Raw genomic sequence first — 26,952 nt, 5'->3', positions numbered from 1 at the left:
GACTCAATTATACTAGAGTACATGAAACTACAAATCGGCCACCGACTAAAACAGAAACGAAGAAGGTAAACAGTCTTATTAAATACTAGCTGAAGAGCCCGGTGCTGCCCGGGCATAGTTACCAACTTCGGTTAGTTAAAACAAATTATGATTATATCTCTATATATAAAGCTGAATGTATAGTCCCACCCACTCCGCATACCACATTCACTATAATATCCCACATCATCCCGTCAGCCAGAGCCACCGGACCACTATCCCTAATATCCCACATCGTCCCGTCAGCCAGAGCCACCAGACTACTACCACTAATATCCCACATCATCCCGTCAGAGCCACCGGACTACTACTCCTAATATTCCACATCATCGCGTCAGCCAGAGCCTCCAGACTACTACCCCTAATATCCCACATCATTCCGGCAGCCAGAGCCACCGAATTACTACCCCTAATATCCAACATCATTCCGTCAGCCAGAGCCACTGGACTACTACCCCTAATATCCCACATCATCCCGTCAGCCAGAGCCACCAGACTACTACCCCTAATGTTATGAATGAGTCACCGTAGGAGGCAAAAACAGAAATGCTAGCTAAGTCCAGAAAACCAGAGAAGTTGGCAGCTATCGGATTGCAGACCCCTGAACCTATCAACACAACTAGCAGTAGCCGTGGGGGGTTCCTACGATGCCCTAGACCCCTCGATCACAGCCGGAGGACTATATAGCCTAAAGACAGAAAGGGAAATCTAAACTGCCCCAGAGCAGACCCCAAAGCAAAAGGCAGCCCCCAACATATAATGACGGTGAGGCAAGAAGAAAGAACACTAACACAGACAGAAAGATAGACTGAGCAAAGGCGGGGCCCAAGCTAACTAGATAGGAAAGGACAGGAAGGCTGCTGTCTGCAATCCGTGAAAAACCCTATGAAAATAAGAGCCAACAAACTGACAGTGAAAAAAGGCCCTGAAGACGCCAAGCTTCAAAAAGCTATGTCAGTACTCAGGAATATTCTGAAGACAGAGCAACAAGCAAAAGGAGATTCAGCTCACCCCAGCAGGGAATGGCAGAATCCAGAAAAGCAAGACAAACAAAAACAAAACACAAATGCTAACAGGCAAAGCAGAAAACTTAGCTTTAGAGGAGCAGGAATCAGACTGGTCTCAAAGAAGTCCACAGAGAAATCACCCGCAGGGCAGAAGGGCGTCGGCAGCCTTATATCCAGTCCGTGACTCCACTCAGCCAGTCATCATCATTAGGCTCAGGTGTCTGATAATCAGGCTCATTACCTTCCTTTACCAGAATAGGGAGTTCACCAGACCTCAGTGACGAAGGGGAAAATGAACTCACAACACCCTAATATCCCACCTCATCCCGTCGGAGTGGATTTGTCCTCACTTCCATACCGGCGATCCCTTTAAGAGGGACTTGGGGTCAGAATCAGAGCGCAGATTGGAATTGCCCTAACTTCCATACCGGGGATCCCTTTAAGAGGGAAGATGTGCCTATGGGATGGAGGATGTGTGATGGGTATATGGGCAGGGAGGGGGGGATTCATTTCTGTCATGTGCTCTCTGTTCCTTTCTGGGGGGCAGACAATGGCTGGGAGCTTATGTTCCCTGGGATGCTAGATTTCTCCCACCCGGTCAGTGTCTGTTGAGGTGTTTTTTGGAGTGGGAAAACTGTTGCTCATAGCAACCAATCACAGCTCAGCTTCTTTTAAACAGCTCTGGTGAAATGAAAGATGCTTAGTGATTGGCTGCAAGGAAAACTGTTGCTCATAGCAACCAATCACAGCTCAGATTCTTTTAAACAGCTCAGGTGAAATGAAAGATGCTTCGTGATTGGTTGGTGATACACAAATACATTCAATTTTATATATATAGATTATTATTTCCTTTTAATGGAATAATGAATGGCAAATATTCACAAAAGAGTTTGTATGAAATATAATAAATTAAAGCTATTATATGTCTAAATTGGCTAGGTATGAATTGTACATTAGATACAATGCAGACAAAGTGAAGGATTTACCACAAAGCTGTCTATCAGGTTATGGAAACTACATTGGGTGCTGATCTGACTGAAGGCATGAATAGTTAATCATCAAAACCTTATTCTCCGCAGAATAAGACTTAAGTTCAAACATAACACCTTATTTCAAAGATATTGTAAAAGCTGTCATGAATAAAAGATTAAGCATATAACCTACTTTTGTTTTTTTTCTTCCGAATGGAGCGGGGATGTTTCTCTCTTTGTTCTATGAGCTGTGCCTCAGTAAGAAGATCTTGTAAATTTGCCAAGATCATTTGATCATTTCCGCCATTCTGCAGATAGGTCATGCGTAATGCACTGTGTGAATGAGTAAACATTAAATCGGTGAAGACTTTTAATGTACATTTTTTAAATATTAATTACCTCTTTAAACCCTTCCCGCCACAGACAATTTTCATTTTGGAACTTTTGTCTTTTCCTGCCCTTGTTGAAGTTTTTAATGACACAATTCATCTTACTATAGTATATAATGTACTGGAGAACAGGAATAAAATTCTAAATGTGGTGAAACAACAACCTCCCCCCTTTCACCTCGGAAATTTGCCATTGCTTTTTATATTTTGTTCTTACAGCATTTATTGCGTGGTACTGCGTGAATTGGTTGTTTAGGTTAGTACTATTACGGCAGTACCAAATTTGTAAAAAAAAATTGATTTGCTGGTTAACAGTAGCAATTGGAGACTAGCTTTGATGCCGGGAATAATGCAGGATCAGCTCCTGAGCAGTTCCATACGTCAACATCGACATGCAGCATACATGCACTGTGAATATCAGGAAGAGTAAAAGTAAAAGTAAATTTGCAATAAAAATGTACACTCCACCTTTCTGTTGCTATTTTGATAGGGAATTCACACTTAAAGTTTTATGGCATATCTAATTCTTATACCATAAAGCAGACTGTTGGAACTTCAGTTTTGGCGCCTATATTGATCCTGGGAAAGAGTCTTTGTTCTGACAGGGAAACTGAGAGTTTAAAATCCATATAACAGATATAAAAGCAGCCATTTGAGAACATTTGGCTTAGAACTTTTGAGAACGTTTCATAATAACCCATTCATTTTTATTATTAATGACACCACTTAAGAGTCAGTGTGCCATGGTTCACAGATTTTAGGTATATTTGAACCCAAAATTGCACTGATCTTGCATCTAAATACATTGACCCTGACAAATGGGCTTTTCATCACCCCCCTGACACCCAGCAGGTTGCTCTTGGAACCCTACCTAGCTACACCCCAGCATGAACCTACATAATGTACACAATTAAAGTCTATGACAGTGACTGCCTGTTGGCCATGTGTCTTGAGAACAGAGCCATGATTTGTGACTCTGCTAGACTCTATTGGAATTTAATTTCTCGCTCCTTCATAAGTTTTGATTATAATAAGTTCATAAGTTATTATAATAATTATTAGTTTATACACTGAATAAAGGCTTTTACCTGATTTCAGATGTCAAGCCTCCACCTCCATAAATTGGAACAAATTGTTGTTGAAACCAAATTGGAACTCTTTCTATTTTTTGAGAGGCTGGGGATACACTGGGCCTTGTTGAAATACTTCTTTTTCTAGAATATAAAGACAAATAAGAAAAGTATCTAATTAGATTTAGCATTTCTTGACAAAAGTTATGGCATTTTGGACTTGACAAAAGGGCATGGACGTGTCACGTCGATGAGTTACATAGTTACATAATTTTGAATGCTGAAGGAAGACCTTATGTCCATCTAGTTCAGCCTATTTTTAGTGCAGCTGTTCTGCATTGTTGATCCTGGGGAAGGCAAAAAAACCCACAGAGTAGAAGCCAATTTTCTCCATAGGGAAGAAAGTTCCCTCCCCTAAGCTAGGTCAACAATCTACCTATAATATTATGTTATTCGTAACCTTCTATACTGTTACTCACAAGAAAAGCATCCATTCCTTTCTTAAATTCATTCAGTGAGTTGGCCATAATCACTTCCTCAGGAAGAGAATTCCAGAGCCTCCCTGCTCTTACCGTGAAGAACCCTCTTCTATGCTGGTGCAGAAATTGTCTTTCCTCCAAACGAAGAGAATGCCCCCTTGTTCTTGTCACAGTCCTTGGTACAAACAGTTCATTGGAGAGATCTCTGTATTGTCCTCTGATATACTTGTACATATATATTTAGTCTTGCCTAAGTCTTCTCTTTTCTAGAGTAAATAGACCTAATTTTGATAACCTTTCTGGGTATTGTAGTGAACCAACTCCATTTATCATTTTAGTAGCCCGCCTTTGAACCCTTTCAAGTTCAGTAATGTCTTTCTTGAGCACCGGTGTCCAAAATTGCACACAATACTCCAAGTGTGGTCTGACGAGTGATTTGTACAGAGGGAGAATTATGTTTTCATCTCGTGTCCCCAGACCTCTTCTAATGCATCCCATGACCCTATTTGCTTTGGTGGCAGCTGCCTGACACTGGGCACTCCAATTTAGCTTCTTATTGACTAAGAGGCCTAAGTCTTTTTCCATGTCTGATTTCCCCAGCAGTTTCCCATTTAGTAAGTAATTGTAGCATCTGTTTCTCCTTCCCATGTGCATAACCTTACACTTATCTGTGTTAAACCTTATTTGCCATTTTTCAGCCCAATTCTCCAATTTACTCAAATCTGTCTGTAGTTGCAAACTGTCCTCCTTTGTGTTAACTACCTTACATAGTTTTGTATCATCTGCAAATACTGATATTTTACTGTGTAAGCCATCCACTAGATCATTAATAAATATATTAAATAGTAGGGGGCCCAATACAGAACCCTGTGGTACCCCACTAGTAACCCTGGCCCAATCTGAGTATGCACCATTAATAACCACTCTTTGTTTTCTATCACTAAGCCAGCTACCTACCCATCTACACACATTTTCTCCTAGCCCAAGCTTTCTCATCTTACTTACCAATCTTTTATGTGGGACAGTGTCAAATGCTTTAGAGAAGTCGAGATAAATGACATCCAATGATTCTCCTTGGTCCATTTGAGAGCTTACATCCTCATAGAAGCTGATCAGGTTAGTTTGACAGGAGCGATCCTTCATAAATCCATGTTGATATGGAGTTAAACATTTATTAATATTGAGATATTCCATAATGGTATCCCTTAGAAACCCTTCAAAAATTTTACCCACAACAGATGTGGGTGAACAGAGTGAATGTAGCCTAAGAGTTGTCAGATGGCAGATGATCCTTTCATATGACAACTAAGTTCCATAAGTGGCTGCATAAATGGCAATTAGAAACATCTAGGAATATTTGTTATTTTCTGGAATACTGAAAAATGAGGAGATAAAAAAAATTGGATACCATATGGATCATCTGTACAGCATCTGATTTTTACTGTTACATTGTAATTATTAACATAGGGAACTGTACTTCGTTTTGAAAATTTCATTAATCACTGCTGTAAAACATGTTGTACAGATGACATTATACAGAAGAGAGAGAGAGGACTCTGCTGATCATAAGAACTTACAAGCTACAGAAAATAGATGACCTGGATGACCATACTGTAAGCGCTTACATTTTACAGAAGAACGTGAGGACTCTACTGACCATAAGATCTTACACTCTACAGTAGAGAGAGATGACATTGCTGACCATAAAAACTTACACACTACAGAAGAGAGATGACGTCGCTGACCATTAGCACTTACATTTTATAGACGAGAGAGAGGACCCTACAGATCATAAAAGCTTACACTTTACCGGAGAGAGATGATCATAAGTACTTACACTTTACAGAAGAGAAAAGATGACCTCGCTGACCATAAGAGCTTACACTCTATAGTAGAGAGAGATAACCTCACTGATCATAAGAGATAACCCACTACACAAGCGAGAGGACCCCACTGATTATAAGGGCTTTCACACTACAAAAGAGAGCTTACACTTTACAGAAGAGAGAGAGAAATTATCACGCTAGCTTTCAAAGAGCAGAGACAGTAGTGGCTTCAACTAAATGCACTAAGTAAGCATAGACTCCTATTACACCATGTGTAATGGTCCCCTGATGACTCCTTTTGGAAGAAACACGTCAGAAAACACTGGACGCATTTAGTAGCATATTACCTACATTAGGGTCAGCTGTGGACGGCCCTTGTTAGGGTGGGAGCTAGCAGAAAACTAGGATATTGTAGCCTTAATAGGGCCAGTATCCTGTCCCTTACCCTGGACATTTATGCAGGATGACCTGGGATACCCCAAAGCCAATCCACTGACAACCGACTCCAGAACCAATGATAGCTGTCCTATTTACATTATTAACCCACAGCTGTGGATCTGTACATTGCATTTGATTGCAAGAACATCTATAATATTTTTGGGGAACGCTGTGATCATTGAATTGGGTGTTTCATATATTTTTCCTTTATTTGTTATGCTTATTTTGGGATATCTTGCTCACACACAGACTTATATACCTTATACTTGATTTAACCCAGTCATATCTTTAAGGTATTGGGGGTGCTTAAAGATTCCCATTTGTGTCCAGTTAAACAGACCAATTCCACTGGGCAGCAGAAGAGGTAACTAGCACTGACCGGATTTTCAGATCTTACATCGAGAGGACTCACACCCCTCATTCTGATAACCCTGGTGACATATAATGTCATACACCAAGTTTTTTCAAAACCAGGAGTGGGTGATAAAAACAGAAGTGGTGATGTGTTTCTATTATACTTTTCTTCTGATTGTTCCTCTACTGGTTTTGGTTTACAAATACTGAGGTAAAAAACTGACCAAAAACTCTGGATAGTCCTGGGATACATTGATATGACTTTCTTTTCGGTCCGAGTGCTCTCAATGAAAAAACTGACAGCACTCAGACCGATGATATTCAACAGTGCTGTTCAGATGACCGTTTTTACATGGACCTAATGTATAAAATCGGAACTCATAAGTAGGATAACACAGATGAAAAACGTCTGATAAAAATCAAATGAATGTTTTATATGCACATGTGACCTAAGTGTGAGGACAACGAGGTCAATAATGCAGACAAAGGACCCTCGCATGTGTTGACAGTAGTGTGCCGGCTCTGCTCCTGCATATGGCCATGGTTTAGATGCCTGCATTCATAACCTTTACATGTTTCAGGTTTTGTTCAGATTTTTTGTCATACAGTTTTTAAAAGGTAAAAAATCAAGTGTGAATCAGAAATGAAGACAATATATAAAGTACAGATACTACATTTACTATAGTTACAATTATGATATTAACCAATAAAAAATTAGCTCCTTTTTTTTATCCACTGCTGCTTTTGACCCTAAAAACTGCATAAAAATAGAAGCAAAACCTGAAATGTATAACAGCCCTATTAAAGGTTTTCACAAGAAAAGCAATAGTGAGCTAATAATGACATAATGTAATCTTGTGTTTTAGCTTGAATTGCTTATGTAAAATACAATTAATATAAAACATAAATAACACTAATAATGTATTATTCTTACATGGCTTCATTCTGCAGCAGGTCAATCTGTTGCTTCATAGTAGTTAATAGTTGTTCATTCTTTTGCTCTTGAGCATTCAAATGCTTTATCATCCTTTCTAAGTAATCTGTATTCCTGCTTCGAGCTGCTATTTCATTCAGCCTTTGCACGATATCTGTATTTGTGTTAGATGAGGTTACATGCATAATTCAGCTGTACACGATCTATACTATGTAATTCAAGCAATCACAAATTAGAGAATGAAGATATATAAAAAATTGCTTTTGTTATATTAAAACAAATAAAAAACTTTATTTGAGAACACAGTCTACTGTTTTTCAGAGAAACCATTACCTGCAAGTTTCTTTTTATTGGGATATATTTGAGATTAAGTAATGAAAGTGAGCACATAAATATATTTACACTACTTAGCTTCAAAAACTCTTGATGGGAATTTAATCTGTGAACTTTCACTGAGCAAAAAAAAATGCAGCGTCTTACAGTTCCAGGATGGAAGCTGGGATGTACAGAAATCTCATGCCCACTGCAGAGCATCTTTAAAATCTGAAACATGTCAATTACTCTTGCAGTACACTGAGTTTTATGTGCAGATTTTCAACATTGACTTACAGTAGTCATTGAGTCAACTTCTCCCCTTTTTCTCTACTTTCTGCTGTGATTTTCACCTGTTTCTTGCCCAAACTTGTTATTTGCCACAGGTGAGTTTGAACGAGCAATACATGCTTAAAACAAAGTTGTTTATCAACAATTTTTTTCTGGCCCATTGTTGAAGTTTTGTGTGAAATTATGTTCAATTTGCCTTTTTTCCTCAGTTTCTTTTGTGCTGTTCCAATACACACAAAAGAAATAAACATGGGCATAACAAAACATTTTTAACTGCAATAATTTTCTGGGAGAAACACTTAATTTTCTCGAACAATTTCAAGGGTGCCCACATTTTTGGCCATTACTGTACCATTGAGCACTGTGAAGACAGTCATCAAGAATATGCTTATATTTGTCACAACAGTGACAAACTGAACTGGATGTACCTAAAAAGTTGATAAAAAGACAAAAAAGAAATTTCTTACAGGTGGCTGCCAAGATGCCTATAGCAACATTAAAGGAATTTCTGACAAGTACTTGTGTGCTATATGGGACAGCAATCTCCCATATTCTTCATATGTCTGGCCTGTGGGGTATGATGGCAAGATGGAAGCCTTTTCTTATAAAGAAAAACATTCAAGTCCAGTACTGTTTTACTAAATCCTACATCAAGTCTGTCAAAAGCATATGGGAAGATGAGTTACGGTCTGATGAGACAAAGGTGGACGTATTTGGCCCTAATCCCAAAAGGTATTGTGACAGACTCAGCTTCGGCTGAGCCCATTTTTTGAGTGGACCCTCTGGGTCATGGCACCCACCCACCGAGGGCGAGCTTACCTTGTGAGAATCCACCCCCTATACAGGGAGTGTCAGGGGCAAGACCAAGGGGGTGAGCCACCACGACTGCTGGGACCAGACGGCCGGCTCAAGGGGACACTATGTGAGTGTCTGACGACCAGGGAAGCAGCAAGCAAAACAATACAAGACATAAGTTCAAGGTATCTTCATTAAGACAACTTCAGGAGAACATTCAGTGCAAAAGGTGAGAACAAGCAAACACGGCAAGGTGCATGCGTGGGCACGCCAAGGTCCATAGCATGGTATGTACCAGGTGGCACTCCTGGGTACAGGCAAAGGCACAATGGCATCGGATTCTGGACAGCTGACAACGATCGACATGATCAGGGCATCAGGTTGCGGACATCAGCTTCGGACATCAGGCCGCAGTCTTCAGGCTTACGATCTCTGGCAGCGATCGACAGGTCCCGGGCATCCGGCAGGCAAACCAGGGTTCAGGCAAGGAGGCACGACAGATCTCCAGACATGGTGCATGTTAGGGAACACGCCGAGGTCCAAGGCAGGATTCCTGTCAGGGTGCGTGCTAGGGGCACACCAGGATCCAGGACAAGGTGCAAAGCAGGGTGCATGTGTAGGGGACACGCCAGGGTTCAAAGCAAGGTGCAAGGCAAGGTGCGTGTGTAGGGGACACGCCAGGGTTCAGAGTTCAACAAACAAGACAGGGTGCGTGTATAGAGACACGCCAAGGCACAAGGTAGAGTCCTGCGCATGCCAAGGGGCACGCCAGGGTTAGGTTCAACATACAAGACAGGGTCCTGCGCGTGCAGAGGTGCACGCCATGGTCAGGGTTCAAAGGCAGGGTGCATGCTAGGAGCCACGCCAGGGTTCGAGGCAGGGTGCGTGCTAGGAGCCACGCCAGGGTTCGAGGCAGGAGACACGCCTCACTGGCCAGTGCACACGGCTGAGACACAAGCACGCGGTACGACTAAGGCACAGAAGGCGGGCAAGGGGCAATCTGTCACGTATGCCTGTCCTGTGTGACATGACCCACAGGTCAGTACTGAAACAACAAGACGACAGGTGACACTGTCCTGTGTGACGCGACCAACAGGTCGGTACTGAAACAACAAGACAAGGGGAAGGGAAAACCAGACAGGGAAAGGAGAGGACAAAGCAAGGAGCGGAACCTAGGCAGAAGCACAGAGCAGGGTCAGAGCGAGAAAAGGGCTAGCAGCGGAGCATAGGCAGAAACCCAGAGCCGGGTCAACAGAGAACCTTGAGACTAACGTGGAAATGTGCAAGAGAGCGCAATAGGACAGAGTCTAGCAGCGGACCGTAGGCCAAAGCCCAGAGCCGGGTCAAGGCAGGACCTTGAGACTAGACATGGAAATGTGCAAGAGAGCACCATAGGGCAGAGTACGGAAAACCAGGCTGAGACAAGAAACATGAGACGTACTACAAAGCTCAGAATAGCAAAGACCAGACATGGCGAAACAGGCAAGGCAGAGCAAGGACACAACATGGCGAAAACAGGCTAAGGCAGAGAACAGCGAAAGTACTACAAGGCAAAGCAAGGCAAGGACAAACAAGGCAGGAGAGACAACACAAAACATGGCACGAGACAAGAGGCAGAGTACAAGCACAGAGCATGTGCAGAGATGCATGACAGGGCAGAGTGCAGGGGCACAGAATACAGGGAGCGACCGAGCAGACCAAACAGCCATGCATGGATGCAACACAATAATCAGGCCCTGACCATAGGGAGGGGCGGTCTCTTATAGCACCATAGCACCAGTACTTCCGGGTCAGGACCAGGGAGGGACTTTGAGCTCAAATCCTCCTGGATCACAGAGAGCATTGCTAGAACAGCCTGGGTAGAACCATAGAGAAGGTCACATGATCAAGGAGTTCCAGGAATACAGCGGATTGCAGAACCAGAGCAGGGCTGGAACATAGGAAAGATCACATAATCAGGGGTTTTCAGGAATACACCGGATTGCAGAATCAGAGCAGGACTGGAACATAGGAAGGGTCACTTGATCAGGGGTTTCCAGGAACACAGCGGATTGCAGAGTCAGACAGAGACGGATGATTACCCAGCAACAGCGTGCAGCCATGAGGTAAGGCGCGCGTGCACACTGCTCCAGGCATCTTGCAGCATGACAGACATGGCGGACATGACAGGTATGTTTTTCGCACAAAGCCAACCCAGCACATCATCAGAACACCATACCCACAGTAAAGTATGGTGAAGCAGCATTATGCTTTGAGGCTCTTTTTTAGCAGCTGTATCTGGGACTTTAGTCAAGATGAAGGGAAATATGAATAGTTCCAAATATCAATAAATATCAATAAATTTTGCAACAAAACATCCAGGCCTCTGTTAAAAAGCTAAAGAGGAAGAGAAATTTCACCTTTCAGCACAGCAACGCTAAGATTACTTCCAAATCAACAAACGAATGGCTTCGTCAGAAGATTATCACAGTTTTGGAATGGCCCAGCCAGAGCCCAGACCTGATTCCAATTAAAAATCTGTGGATTGACCTAAAGATGGCATTAGATGGCTGTACACTGAAGATGCTCTCACAATCTGATCGATTTGGAATGCTACTGCAAGGGAGAGAGGGCAAAGATTGCTAATTCTAGATGTGCCATTGTGATAAACTTCTACCCAAAAAGACTGAATATTGTCATAAATTCATAGGGTACTTCAACAAAGTATTTGTTTAAGCGTGTGCATATTTATACAACAATATTATTTCATATAATTATTTTTCACAAAAAGATTTTCTGCAATTGAATTGCACAGATTATGGATGATATCAAAGGTAGAAACAGTTGTGATTTGATTTTTCTTAGTATGATTATTTTTGCATGACAAAAACCTGGCATTCTAATAAGGGTGTGTAGCTTTTTTTTATATCCACTATACATATACAGCACATGAATTTTGCACTCCAAATTACACATTATACATAAATGTGTACTAAAATACTAACATAGAAGGAATTAAATAAACTTCTTAAACAAAATATATATCTAATTTTCGGCGAGTTTTGTAACATACCATCTCTCTGTTTTTCCAGCATCCTGTTCTGAGACATAATTTCACTGATTTGCTTGCTGTGAGCTTCAGCCAGATAGTGAAGCTGCGTATCATTAGTTATTGTACTGGGCCCTGGTTCACCAACTGCATTCATCTAAAATGAGAGCATTTTCATTTAAACATCATTAGCTAGCAAGCTGATAGCTTAACTAAAATGCAGTGCCTCAAATCAGAAATCCTTTTTTTTTTTTTTTTTACAAAAAACAGATGTCAATTTTGTCCTTTTGATAGGTTGAAGTCCCTTATCGCACTTGTGTGAACCATCTGCCAAGATGCAATTATTCTTTGTACTAGAAATGATCACATTTTTTAAATTTCGAGTTTACTAGCTTCTGCAAATTTTTCCAATATTTTTGCCAAATCACAGGTATTCAAGATGCCCAGAAAAGACAGATATAACAATCTAAGGTCTAGGGATGAGCGAGTAGTGAAATACTCGGACTCGCTGTACTCGTTGCGAGTAGCTCCTAATACTCGGGTACTTGTAGCGAGTAGCGAGTCCAATGTGAGTCTACAGGAAATGCGAGTAATGGGCTGTGTGTGTGTGGGGCTGTGCCGGACTGTGCTGGGCTGTGCAGGGACTGTGCTGGGCTGTGCGGGGACTGTGCCGGGCTGTGCGGAAACTGTGCCAGGCTGTGCGGGACTGTGCTGGGCTGTGCGGGGACTGTGCCAGGCTGTGCGGGACTGTGCTGGGCTGCGCGGGGACTGTGCCAGGCTGTGCGGGACTGTGCAGGGCTGTGCGGGGACTGTGCTGGGCTGTGCCGAATATTGCGAGGCGAGTAGTGAAATTTACTCGCCAGGATTCGAATACCGCGAGTACTGCATTACTCGCCGAGTACCGAATCCTAACAAGTATACTAGCTCATCCCTACTAAGGTCCCCTAAAACTTTATGGAAACCCTTTCAAGCTGTTCAGTATAAACACAACCTTAGTAATTTCAAAGCCTCAATATATTCAAATATGCATAGGTCAATTCATTGCTCTGCCCTTTCACAGGAGCAAAAAAGCAAAAATTATGGCAGTGTCTATGGCCGTCGCCCCTGCATGGTGTCCTGTTCCTGTTTTCTTCCTGTAGTATGCACCGCAGTTCTCAGTTGTGTGCTTAGTGCATGCATCTGCTCCATTGTTCTTAAAGGGGCAGTGTGCACCATCGGTAAATGCCCGCAGACTGTTGCTGAGAGGCATTTAGTGAAAAGATTTCATCCTGTATAAAAGACTCGGTCCCCCTTAGGGAGTTGCCAATGTGTTCATTCATTAGTTAGTGTAGTGTTCCACCAGTGCAGTTGTTAGATCCCCATGTGGCCATTGTCCAGAATCCGAATCCCTGGTGCCGCTGCAGTCAGTGTCCTAAACCTGAATCCTGGGTCACAGTGTGGCCAGTGTCCTGAGCCTCATCACATGGTCTGAGTGAAACCGGTGCCTGAACATTGTCCACTGGCCCAGTGTGGCCAGTGCCTGAACATTCTGTATAAAAATCAACACAATAAAAATTCACACAGTGTTAACCAGGCCAAATTTTCCAATTCTGACCAGTGTAATTTATGTGGTCACAACTCTGGAACACTTCAACGAATTCCACTAATTCTGATACTGTTTTTCGTTACATATTGTACTTCATGATAGTGGTAAAATTTGTTTGACATGACTTGAATTTTTTTTGTGAAAAAATTGGAAATTTGGCAAAAATGTAGAACATTTTGCAATTATCAAACTTTTAATTTTTATGCCTTTAAACCAAAGAACTATGTCACACAAAATGCTAATAAATAACATTTCCCATATAACTACTTTATATCAGCACAATTTTTGAAACAATTTTTTTTTGTTAGGAAGATAGAAGAGTTAAATGTCCAGCAATTTCTCATTTTTCCAATAACATTTACAAAACCACTTTTTAAGGACCACATCACATTTGAAGTGACTTTGAGGGCCTATATGACAGAAAATACCCAAAAGTGACACCATTCCAAAAACTTCACCTCAAATTGCTCAAACCCATATTCAAGAAGTTGCTTCACAGGAATCTTTGCAATGTGGAAGGAAAAAATTAACATTTAACTTTTTTTACAAAAAAATTGCTTTATTTTCCCAAGGAAAACAGGAGAAAATAGACCCCAAAATTGGATGGCAATTTCTTCTGAGCATGCCGATACACCATACGTTGGATATGGAAAAAAAATGAACATTTACTAACTTTTTTCACAAAAAATTTACTTCAGATCCAACTTTTTTTATTTTAACAAGAGTAACAGGAAAAAAAGGACCCCTGAGCATGCCGATATGAGGGAGAAAACTACTGTTTGGGTGCACAACAGAGCTAAATGTGGTTTAAGCACACTGGGGCTCAGAAGGAAGGGGGCTTTTGGAAGCGCAGAATTTTCGGAATTTATTTTTTTAGGGTGAGAAGCCATTTTGCTTTTCCAGAGCCCTTATGTTACTAGTAACATGGAAGCCCCTATATTTCCATTCACAGATGATGGACCTGAGTGGGTTTTTTTTGGGGTGGATTGATTTGATTTGAAGCTTTTGTTAGGAACATTTTGCAAAACATTTGGGATCATGTTTATCTTGCACTCTAAGGCTACCTTCACACTAGCGTTGTGTGACGTACGTCGCAATGCGCCGTTTTGGAGAAAAAACGCATCCTACAAAGTTGCCCGCAGGATGCGTTTTTTCTCCATAGACTTGCATTAGCGACGCATTGCGACGTATGGCCACACGTCGCATCCATTGTGCGATGGATGTGTTGTGTTTTGGCGGCCGTGACGCACAAAAAAAGTTACATGTAACTTTTTTGTGCATCGTGTCCGCCATTTTCGACCGCGCATGCGCGGCCAAAACTCCGCCCCCTCCTCCCTGGACTTTACAATGGGGCAGCAGATGCGTTGAAAAACTGCATCCGCTACCCCCGTTGTGCAAATCTTTCACAACGTGCGGCGGTACGTCGGCCCGACGCATTGCGACGGGCCCGTACCGACGCAAGTGTGAAAGTAGCCTAAGCTAAGCATTAACATCAGGATTTCTCCATCCAAATCTCCGAGTGATGTGATTCAGATGAAACCCCCAATGGATCTATTCACTATAATGGGGCAGCAGACTTACTTTGGACACAGTCTGGCCTCTACTCTGCAGTGTCTTTCTTTTCAGAAGTGCACAATACTGTGGCCGACCGCACTTTTATGTACACCTAAAAAGATGGACACCGCCAGATCACAAGTCAGAGTCAGACGGCCTCCACAGTGCCTCCATCTGCTTCACTGTAGGGAATCTGCTGCCAGTGGTTCTGTCTGAATCACGTATTTCAGAGGTTTACATGGAAACCCCGATGTAAGCACTCGGCACATGAAGCCCCAGTGTAAGCGCAGGATAAATTTGAGCCGAGCATTACTGCAATCTTTGGGAGGCAGAATGAGCAAATCAACAGCAGGTGAAGAATTGGTTTTATTTATTTTTTATGCCGTTCTTCATGAGGTATAAGTGAATAGACAACTTTATTCTTTGGGTCAATGCGACTACAGTGATACCAGATTTATATCGGGATTTTTGTTCGGCTGTCACACACTAAAAGATGCTTTTTTCAAAAACAAGTTTTTGCATTGCCATTTTTGAAAGCTATAATTTTTCCATATTCATGCCAATTTAATAATATGGGGGCTTGTTTTTTGCAGGACGAATTGACATTTTTATTGTTACCAAATTTGGGCACATGACATTTTTTGATCACTATCTATTCCAATTTTTGGGAGGCAAAATTAACAAAAACCACCAATTCAGAAATTGTTTTTTTGGGGGGTTTATGCTGTTTCGTTTGTGGTAAAATTGATAAGGCAGCTTTATTCTAAGGAAGTATGATTGCAGGGATAACATATTTATATCTTTTTTTATGTTCTTGCGCTTTTATTCAATAAAAACAATTTTATAGAAAAAATAATTGTTTTTGCATCACTTTATTCTGAGAGCTATAACGCTTTTATTTTTCCATTGATAGCGCTTTCTCATGGCTTGTTTTTTGCAGGACAAGGTGACGTTTTCAGATATACAATTTTTATTTACATTTGTCTTTTTGATTGCATTTTATTCCACTTTTTGTTTGGTGGTATGATGAATAATCATTTTTTGCCTCTTTTGTTTACGGCGTTCACTGAAGGGTTTAACGAGTGTGACATTTTGATTATGTGGGTTGTTCAGTATGCATCAATAATGAATATATTTACTTTTCTTGTGAATTTTTTATTTTTTCATAAAAATATTTATTTATGGGTACAATATATACTTACTTAGTCTCACTATGGGACTTTGACTTTCAGCATTATTATTGTAGTTATAAAGCATAGGAATGCATGAGCATTGCTATGCTTTGTAACTGTCAGTGCTGGACTGACACAAGTTAGATAGATCATGCACTGTGCATGATCTAACTACAGTTGTGTTTAAAAGTTTACATACCCAGGTAGAATTTTTGCTTTCTTGGGCTTTTTTCAGAGAATATGAATGATAATACCAAAACTTTTCTTTGCTCGTGGTTAGTGGTTGGGTGAAGCCATTTATTGTCAAACTACTTTGTTTTCTTTTATTAAATCATAATGACAACCCAAAACATATCCAAATGACCCTGATCAAAAGTTAACATACCCACACACAAATGGGTCTGACTGGCTACTAAAGGTAACATCCTTTACCAGTGACCACTTTGCTTGTAATCAGTGTGTGCATAAAAGCTGAGTGCGTTTCTAGGATCCAGACAGACTCTTGCATCTTTCATCTAGCCACTGACATTTCTAGATTGTGAGACATGGGGAAAGCAAAAGAATTGTACAAAAAGATATCCAGGGAATTGATAATGCCAGTCAGCAGCGTTCAAACTGTGATTAACAAATGGAAAATAAGGGGCTCTGTAAAAACAAAACCACGGTCAGGTAGACCAACAAAAATTTCATCCACAATAGCCTTGAAAATTGTTCGGGATGCAAAGAAAAACCCACAATAACATCAGCAGAAATATTGGACTCTCTAAAAACTAGAGGTGTGGCTGTTTCAAGATGCACAATAAGAAGTCACTTGAAGAAAAATGGGTTGCATGGTGGAGTCCCCAGAAGAGAGCCATTACTGTGCAAATGCCACAAAGTATCACGCCTACAATACGCAAAACAGCACACAGACAAGCCTCAAAACTTCTGGAACAACGTAATTTTGAGTGATGAGACCAAAATTTAACTTTTTAACCACAACCATAAATATTACATTTAGAGAGAAGTCAACAAGGCCTATGATGAAAAGAACACAATTCCTACTGTAAAGCAGAGGTGAATCGCTAATGTTTTGGGGATGTATAAGCTACAAAGGCACAGGAAATGTGGACAAAGTTGAAGAAAAGATGAATGCAGCACGTTATCAGCAAATACTGCTGTTCATGGGACATACTTGGACGTTCCAACATGACAACGATCCAAAACACAAGGCCAAGTCAACCTGTCATTGGCTACAGCAGAACAAAATGAAGGCTCTGGAGTGGCCAACTCAGTCTCCTGATCTCAATATCACTGAGCCACTCTGAGGAGATCTCAAGCGAGCAGTTCATGCTAGACAGCACAGGAATTTACAGGAACTGGAGGCTTTTTGCCAAGAAGAGAGGTCAGCTTTACTATCTGAGAAAAAAAAAGAACCTCATCCATAACTACCACAAAAGACTTTAAGCTGATGTTAGAGGGGGCAATACACAGTATCAAGAAATGGGGTATGTAAACTTTTGATCATGGTAATTTGGATGTTTTGGGTTGTCATTATGATTTCAAAAAAGAAAACACAGTAGTTTGACAATAAATGGCTTCACCCAACCACTAACCATGAGTAGAGAAAAAGTTTTGGTTATCATTCATATTCTCTGAAAAAAGGCAAAGAAAGCAAAAATTCTGTTGGAGTATGTAAACTTTTGAGCACAACTGTAACTTGCTAAAGCCTGGTGACCCGGATGTTGCCATGATGACATCGGGTCACCATGTCAATGATCTGGATGTTGCTGGGATGACGATTGAAAGGCAGAGGGGACTATTTCCCTCTGCCTGCCTTCTCAATTGCTGCACTCAATGTCAATTGCAGCATTTAGGGGGCTAAACTGCCGGAAGTGGTGCGGGCACCATTCCTGGCAATGAGTGCCGGGTGTCAGCTGTCAGAATTGCTGAACTTCCGGCGGCGATCGCACACGCACAGCTCCTGGACATATCTATATATCCAAGGTCGGTACTTACTGACCTGGATGTATGGATAAGTCCAAGGTTGTGAACCACAATGAGTTCTAACTGGGACAGTAACAGTCAGAAATCTTTTTTCTTAAACTTATAGAGTTTTTAGATATTATGTAGGAGGATTTGGCTTTCCTAAATAGTATGTAATGGAACTGGTAGAATGTAAAAAGTGCTCTGTTTTTCTAGAATGATAGAAACGGAGGCTACGTAAGAATATGCATCATCTTATTTAGCAAACTCATTAGGATATAAAGCACAAGAAAGCACAAATTCATGTGAAAAGAGTCCATTTGGATCATTAATCCGGCTTACATTTGATAATGAGTTAGCTGTACTTACCTTCAGTGAATCAGACTTCTCTTCGTTAAGGTCCAACATGTGATTATGATCATTTATCATTTTGGTTTGATGATGCCGTTGCAGTTGGTCAGTCTTTTTTCGTCTGGCGTTTTGGAGTTGGTTTACCTAATTTACAGGGGAGTTAAAAACAAATAGTTGCAGCAACCACAAAATATATGCAAATCCTATTTCCACTTATCACTCAACAGAAAATAAGGGTGAATTCACACGTTGAAAATGTGAGTTAAAGAGACATCGGATACATGCTGCCCAAACCACAGGCGGCATGTATCAGACATTGGCTGTATGATCTCAGCCAGGTATGTTTGGCTCTAAAACACTGCAGCCTCTCAGGGGAAAAGAATGTAAAAGCCACATTGGTGATTAGTCGAAAAGGCCTGATCCCAGCGACTTCCCACTGCCTGCTCCCCTTAACTAACAAGTCTCTTCCTGCATGCATGTATCGGGTGAGACCTGTCAGTGACTGGATAGCGGAGAGAAGCCACCGGGGACAAACCTTTTCTACTAGTCACCCATTTGGCTTGGTTTATGGCAGCTTTTTCTCTCAAACACTGTAGAGTTTCCGAGTCAGCCCAACATGGCTGAAATCATGCAGTCGGTGTCTGACTCAAAAAAGAGATGGGGTTTAACCTGCTTGATCCAAATGGGTTAAAATTAGCAATTTATTTCAAACATTCACAATCCAGTAATGAATACTGATTTTCAACAGGTTTCAAATGCTATATTCATTTTAATCGTAATGAAAAATGTAAAACACGTTAATAATCAGTTTTATCAATCAATCACCACCTTGCAACAGTTTCTGCTCTCCAGAATACAAAGTTGAAAACCTAGGTGAGTGGGTGATTTCATTTTTCACTTTTATATAGCCAGTGTCTGACAACTGATGCCTGTGGTTTGAACAGCATGTAAGCACTGTTAAGTTCCCTTTAACAATACTTTTTCTGTAGTATATATCTCCATAAATTTCACATGGCCATGACAAAAATCTGTATAAACATGGTATCTAACACAACATTTTATGAAGAAAAATAATGAAATATACAGGAACTGGAGGAAGAAAATGAATGGATCTTTGTCATGTAGCAGCAACTTTGGAGATTACACATGGGTAAGCATATATGATCCATGGTGTCCTGGTCTGAACAACAGTATGCTAAGGTGATTACAGTACCATTCTAACTTAAAGGGAATCTGTTACCAGATTTATGCTACCTCATCTGAGAGCAGCACAACGTAGGAAAACAGGCCCTGAATTCAACCATGTATGACTTAGTTACTGCATGCAGCAGTTGTGACGCAATCAGAGTGCTTAGGCCTCTTTCACACATCAGGTTTTCTGCTTCAGGCGCGTTCCGGCGCTTTTGACTAAAACCGGATCCGTCGAAATGCAATGCCGGATCCGGTTTCCCCCCCATTGACTTGCATTAGAGCCGGATTGAGCCGGATGGCCATGCGTTTCATCCGATTTTCGCCGGATCCGGCAATGTGACGCGATCCGGCGTCTGGAAAAAACGTTGACTGTAACGTTTTTTGTATCCGTCGAAAAAGGCGGACACGCCGGATCCGGCGTGTCCGGCTTTTTCATACAATGAAAGCCTATGAGCGCCACAATGCGCCGGATCCGGTTTCTTTGGACTGAGCATGCTCAGTAGCTCTGCCCACAGGACATATATAAAAGCAAGACAATGGGACCCTCAGCCACACCCAACATGCCACCCAAGCCAAGAACCAGGAGCAGGAGAAGGCAGCAGACATCTGCAGCAGCAGCACCATCAGCACCACCCCAAATGGAGCAGCATGCTGAACAGCGGGAGGGGAGTCCAGCAGCAGATGAGAGACGGTAATTATCAAATCCCCCATTCCTCCAAACTAGGGCTATGGAATATCAAGATATTCATTGGCCCTTTGTTTCTCTTTATTCAACAGCCGCCCAATAGATGCAGCAGCAGCAGCAGCAATGGCAGCAGCAGAAACACCACCCACAGCCATGGAGTCTGGCCATGAGGAAGACAGCACATCTTCAGGGAGCCCTCCCTCGCATCGTCAGCGTTTGACGGTAAGTTTTTATTTCCAAAATCCATCATCTCTGTAATATATGTGTATTCATTGCCTTTTATTTCAAAACAGGAATCACAAGATGAAGAGGAGCTCCCAGAAGAAGAAGGAAGGGGTGGACAGACACTTGGAGTGGGCTCACAATTGGTAAGTTTTTTGCATCAAACGCAGAAACACAACATCACACTACACACAACACATAGAAAACAATGTTCTGCAGACCACACACAGCAAACAAATGCCTACATCCAAAGACATAACATTTTTTGTTTTCTTCTCTAGTCTTCCCAATCTGGTGCTCGGCCAAGAGGTCCTCGCAGTGCCTCCCAGGGTCGTCGGCGACAGCAACGCGGCGGTCACCAGCGTGTAAGTATAAATATTTTTGCTTTGTTTTTTTTGCACTTTTTATTTCATTTCTTTTGTGGAGGCTAATTATGTTATTTTTGTCTTTTTCTTTAACAGCCTTCACAGCGTGCTCCCGACTGACGGTGAGGATGGAGGGATTGATGTGGACCGCCTCATCGATCTCGTCAGAGAAAGGGAGCCGCTCTGGAATATGGCTGACCGACGCCACGCTGACCTGATCGTTACCCGACGACTCTGGGAGGAAATCTGTTCGCTCCTTGTGGACCGCTGGGAGGACCTCGAAGCTCGGGCCCAGATTAAAGAGCGTAAGTATATACAGTACCGGTTGCTTGATTTAAACCAGTGTTTCCCGAACTCCAGTCCTCGTGGTCCCCACGGATCATGTGTTCAGGATTTCTATTTACTTTGTAAATCCTGAAAACATGACCCCTGGGGACCATGAGGACTGGAGTTTGGGAAACACTGATGTTGTATACTAACCACTTTGTCCTTTCTCGTTTCAGGGGAGAGAATTGTGAAGCGGTGGCGGTCTGTGAGGGATCGTTTCAAGAAGGAGTTCAATAAAGAGATGCGGGCCCCGAGTGGATCTGGAGGACGCAGGAGCAAGTACAAGTACGCACGAGCCCTGTCGTTCCTCCGGGAGACAATGCTCACCAGAAGGTAAATATTACACACCACATGTGACAAAAAAATGTTTAGATGTAACTTTTTTTTTTCAGCCAGGGCCATACCATGTCACTATTTTAATTGTTTTTTTTTTCTCTTTATTCCACAGCACGGTGAGCAGCACTCGGGAGCCTGCACGATTGGACCCTTCTGAGGCGATCCCTGAGGAGACCGGCACCGAGGGACACTTCGACCGCCCCGGTACATCTGCACCTTCCCAGCCTTCCCACACATTCGACCCATCTGTCCCATCCACCAGCACAGGAGCATCATGGCCGCCTACATTACATGAAGCTGCTGGTGAGGAGATCGCTTTCCCTTTACCCCACCCTTCTGCCCCTGCCACCTCTAGTACACCTGCGGGTACTGGGCGGCAGCGGCAGAGGGGTCAGGAAAAGACTTATGCGCCAGAGTTCTTGCATCTGAATGCATCTTTCCAGAACTGTCTAAAAGTCTTGTCAGAGCAAATCTCCGCAGGCTATCAGCAGATCAACTCCAGCATTCTGGAGGTGAAGACACTTCTGCAAACCATGCATTCAGAAGCAAGATCTTCGCCAAACCACACCTTTTTCAGGTCTGTTGTGGAGCGCATGGAAACGCTCTCTCCTGCCCAGCAGATGCATGTAATGCATTCATGCCACGCTGCTCTCCAGCAAGTTACCTCCCAACCTCCTCCTCCCACCACAGTAGTTCCTCCACCTGCACCCCCTCCAGCCACTTTCCATCCTCCCCCTCCTATTACATCTACACCCCCTCCAGCCACTTTCCATCCTCCCCCTCCTATTACATCTACACCCCCTCCAGCCACTTTCCATCCTCCCCCTCCTATTACATACCATCCACCTCCCCAGCACCATCCACCTCCCCAGCACCATCCACCTCCCCAGCACCATCCACCTCCCCAGCACCAGCAACCTCCCCAGCACCAGCAACCTCCCCAGTACCAGCAACCTCCCCAGTACCAGCAACCTCCCCAGTACCAGCAACCTCCCCAGTACCTGCAACCTCCCCAGTACCTGCAACCTCCCCAGTACCTGCAAACTCCCCAGTACCAGCAACCTCCCCAGTACCAGACATCTCCCCACTTCCAGCAACCTGCCCCGTACCAGACATCTCCCCACTTCCAGCAACCTGCCCCGTACCAGACATCTCCCCACTTCCAGCAACCTGCCCCGTACCAGACATCTCCCCACTTCCAGCAACCTGCCCCGTACCAAACTCCTTCCCCATACAACTTGCCATCAACATCATCTGCTCCTACAGTCCCTGCCCAACCCTCCACTCCACCACCCACCACCTCTTCTGCTTCCCACATGTCCACCCATTCTGTAGTTTTTTCCACACCTTCACCTCTAACTGTTCCTTCCCCACCACGATCCCAGTCCTCTCTCCACACTCTCAGTGTCGAAGTGTCCCGCAGCCCCTACAGCAGTATTTCCACCACACACTACACAGATTTATAATGTGTGTATTTAAATAAAAATGACCAGTTTTATGGTTTCAAAGCTTTATTAAACAAGTTTATTAAAATTTTAAAAAAGTTTACTAAAAAAAACATTTTTCAATAAAAGTTAAATTATTTTACACTGGTTGTCTGTCATTTCTTTCTGCGGCGAAAAAGGTTAAATACAGGGTATTTAAAAGGTGAAATGGTATTCAAAACTAGGTATATAACTGTGGGTAAATTTTAGCTTTTTGCCACAGTTGTGTTCCTGGTTGTGTTTGAAGCAAAGTATTTCACCTAAAAAGTTGTGTTTATTGTTGGTGATTTCATAACAATGTACACAACTTTTGTTAAAAGGTGAAATACTTTGCATAAAACACAACCAGGTACACACCTGTGGCCTAAAGCTAAAAATAGAGACCATGACAAGATAGCCAACTTTGGTTGGCAAAGGTATATACTGTTGGTACAGAAGGTACACAAGTTTGGTTGGGCACAAATCTTTCACACTCTGTCATCCTGCCAGTGTACTCTGCCTTGAGGTGACATAAAGTATAGTGCAAAATTGTCCCTCATTACTGAAACCATCACAGAACTTCTAGTGGCAATGTCATGGTAATCTTGCAAGGTGGTTTCTTCAGAGGTGTCCTCAATGGAAATGGGTTCCTTGCAGATAACAAAATTGTGGAGTACCACGCACGCTTTGATCACCTCGTCCACAGTTTCTGTCTTGAGGTTGATCGCAGTCAATAGGACCCGCCATTTGGCTGTCAGAATACCAAAGGTACATTCAACCATTCTTCTTGCTCTTGTGAGGCGGTAATTAAAAATGCGTTTTGGTCTTGTCAATCCTCTGCTAGAGTACGGTTTCAAAAGGTGTTCTGACAGCTGGAAGGCTTCATCCCCTACACAGACAAATGGCATAGGTGGACCAGATGTTTGCGGCAGCGGTCTAGGTGTTGGGAACTGGAAGGTGTTTCCATACAGTTTACGCCCCATGGCAGACAGTTTGAAAATTTGAGAGTCATTGGAGCGGCCATAGGCCCCAATATCAACCGCAATAAATTTGTATTCCGCGTCAGCGATGGCCATGAGGACAATTGAAAAATATTTCTTGTAATTGAAATATTCCGATCCCGATCCAGCTGGCTTTACAATGCGGATATGTTTCCCGTCCACAGCGCCCAAGCAGTTGGGAAACTGACATATCTGTTGAAACTTGTCAGCAATTTCAATCCACCTCTCTGTTGTGGGCTCTGGTAAAAACTCTTCAGCTAAGGAGTCCCACAGTGCACGGCATGTGTACTTCACTATTCCAGATATGGTGGAAATCCCGAGTCTGTACTGGAAATGCAGTGACGAAAGGGATTCTCCAGTTGCAAGAAATCTGTGGGGAATTAAAAAACAATAAATTAGTTTTAAATCTCAGCATTACATACCAAAACTGAGCTATAACACTTGGAGATACAAACTACCACCAACAAGATTGCAGTGAAAGTGTGCTCTGATGCGATCACATCCAATAAATGTGGCTTACCTTAAAGTCACCATCAGACGCTCTGTGGGTGAAACAGAGAAGCGGCAATAGGTGTCCGCTTTTCTTATGAGGTGTGCAATGCGCTCCACCAAGTAATCAAAATTCTCCATTTTCATCCTAACATATCCAAAAAATTTATCCGGGTTTCGTCGAAGGTCCATGCAGAGTGTAGAATAGACCCCACGCGTCATTCTCTTGGCTGTGATGGGGTGGATCCACAAACGTCGTCTACGATGCCTGATGCGCTGCTGTCTCGCTCTCTCCTTCTCCAGAACAATCACCCTCAAACGATTCGCCTCCGCTATAAAATCCGCCAAATTCTTCAAAATATTTCCAATGACAACATCCATCTTCGCCAGTAACTTGCTCTTCTCTCCAACCTGCACTTTCTCCTCTACAATCTGTCAAAGAAGGGCTGTAGGAACATGCTATATATTGTTTTCCAGTAGCCAATCCCGTTCGGAAGGCCACAAGGGTCAATTTTAAAAACCGGATCCGGCGTAATCCGTCGAAAAACGGATAGAAAAACGGATGGACCGGATGAGACGGATCCGGTTTTGTCTGTCAAGAACAAGACGGATCCGGCAGAAAACCGGATCCGTCACATCCGGTTTTACTAAACATTTGCCGGATCCGGCGTTCCGGCATGACGCCGGATCGCGCCTGACGCCGAAAACCTGAAGTGTGAAAGTAGCCTTAGATGTTAAATGCAGCAGAGCTGAGGAAGCTAACCCCACCCACCCCTGGCTCTATGTGAACACAGACTATTGACAGTGAGCTGCTTATCACAGGTGGGGGGCAGAGTCGGACAACTGCTCATGAGCCTGCTAGTCACAGCAATGATAATGTCCTAGTGTTAAAACCTTCTTTTTATGAAAACAACAGCAAACAGCTTGATAAGTGACACATCACTGAATTCAGTATTTTAGCCCCTACCTCATGCTGTCCTCAGATTACATAGCAAAAACCTTCTGACAGATTCTCTTCAAATAGTAATTATGCTTCAAATGTCTTTTCCATAAATATATAGTGCAAGAAAAAAAAAGTGTTCAGCTCACCCTTTGTACTTCCATGCTGCTTTCAAGCACGGGCCACAGCTCTGTCAGGCAGTAGACAAAATATGGAAAAGACGGTCCAGCTCAAAAGGGTAAAATCCAAAACATTTTATTTAGATATCCATAAAATAGGTATACAAAATACAAAAAATGCATATAGCCGACCGGAAAACCGGAGGGAAGGTTGAGGAGACACTGTACGCGTTTCGAAGAAAAGTTCTAAGGCTATGTGCACATGTAGCAGAAAATGTCTGCTTAAAAACCGGACTCCCTTCCCAGAAACCGTGCGTTTTTTTTCTGCACATTTTTTGCGCAAAAATGCGCGGTTTTTATGCGTTTTTTTCCACGCGGTTCCAGACCCATTGAAATAGCCAGAAATGCGGAAAAATCCGCGAAATTAGTGAGCATGCTGCGATTTTTACCGCAAAGCGTTTTTTTTGCAGTAAAAAACGCATCAATATGAACAAAAATTGAAAAATGCATAGAAATGAATGGGAAGTGTTGTGAGTTCATTTTCCCCTTCACTACTGAGGCCCGAGGAACTCCCTCTTCTGGTGAGGAAAGGTGGTGAGCCTGATTGTCAAACACCTGGGGCTGATGATGATGACTGGCTGAGTGGAGTTAATGACTGGATATAAGGCTGCCGACGCCCTTCTGGCCTGCGGGTGATTTCTCTGTGGACTTCTAGGAGACCAGTCTGATTCCTGCTCATCTAAAGCTAAGATTTCTGCTTTGCTTTTTTGCATTAGTGTTTTGTTTTCCTTGCTTTTCTGGATTCTGCCATTCCCTGCTGGGGTGAGCTGAATCTCCTTTTGCCTGTTGCTCTGTCTTCAGAATATTCCTGAGTACTGACATAGCTTTTTGAAGCCTAGCGTCTTCAGGGCATTTTTTACTGTCAGTTGTGGGCTCTTGTTTTCATAGGGTTTTTCACGGATTGCAGACAGCAGCCTTCCTGTCCTTTCCTATCTAAAGCTAGCGTGGGCCCCATATTTGCTCAGTCTTTCTGTCTGTGTTTTGTTCTTTCTTCTTGCTTCACCGTCATTGTATGTTGGGGGCTGCCTTTTGCTTTGGGGTCTGCTCTGGGGCAGTTTAGATTTCCCTTTCTGTCTTTAGGCTATGTAGTCCTCCGGCTGTGATCGAGGGGCCTAGGGCATCGTAGGAGCCCCCCACGGCTACTGCTAGTTGTGTTGATAGGTTCAGGGGTCTGCAATCCGATAGCTGCCAACT

At 42.7% G+C, this 26,952-nt stretch overlaps 1 protein-coding gene across 2 annotated transcripts in view; it reads right to left on the bottom strand.

The window, feature by feature from the left end:
- LOC141054166 (coiled-coil domain-containing protein 17-like) overlaps positions 1-26,952 on the bottom strand; it is a 153,717-nt gene that overhangs the window by 97,017 nt on the left and 29,748 nt on the right. For both annotated transcript variants that reach the window (XM_073551362.1, XM_073551361.1), the window contains exons 2-6: positions 18,579-18,704; positions 11,958-12,090; positions 7,508-7,661; positions 3,495-3,620; positions 2,211-2,350 (exon numbers count right to left, since the gene is read on the bottom strand). In XM_073551362.1, coding sequence (XP_073407463.1) covers positions 2,211-2,350; positions 3,495-3,620; positions 7,508-7,661; positions 11,958-12,090; positions 18,579-18,704 — 679 coding nt within the window. The remainder of the gene's footprint in view (positions 1-2,210; positions 2,351-3,494; positions 3,621-7,507; positions 7,662-11,957; positions 12,091-18,578; positions 18,705-26,952) is intronic.

The sequence above is a fragment of the Dendrobates tinctorius genome, unplaced genomic scaffold, assembly GCF_039654945.1.
Source record: "Dendrobates tinctorius isolate UK_male_01 unplaced genomic scaffold, ASM3965494v1 ptg000175l, whole genome shotgun sequence".
Lineage (NCBI taxonomy): Eukaryota > Metazoa > Chordata > Amphibia > Anura > Dendrobatidae > Dendrobates > Dendrobates tinctorius.
Note: the sequence above shows the minus strand (reverse complement) of the source record. Positions and strands in the feature narration are given on the sequence as shown.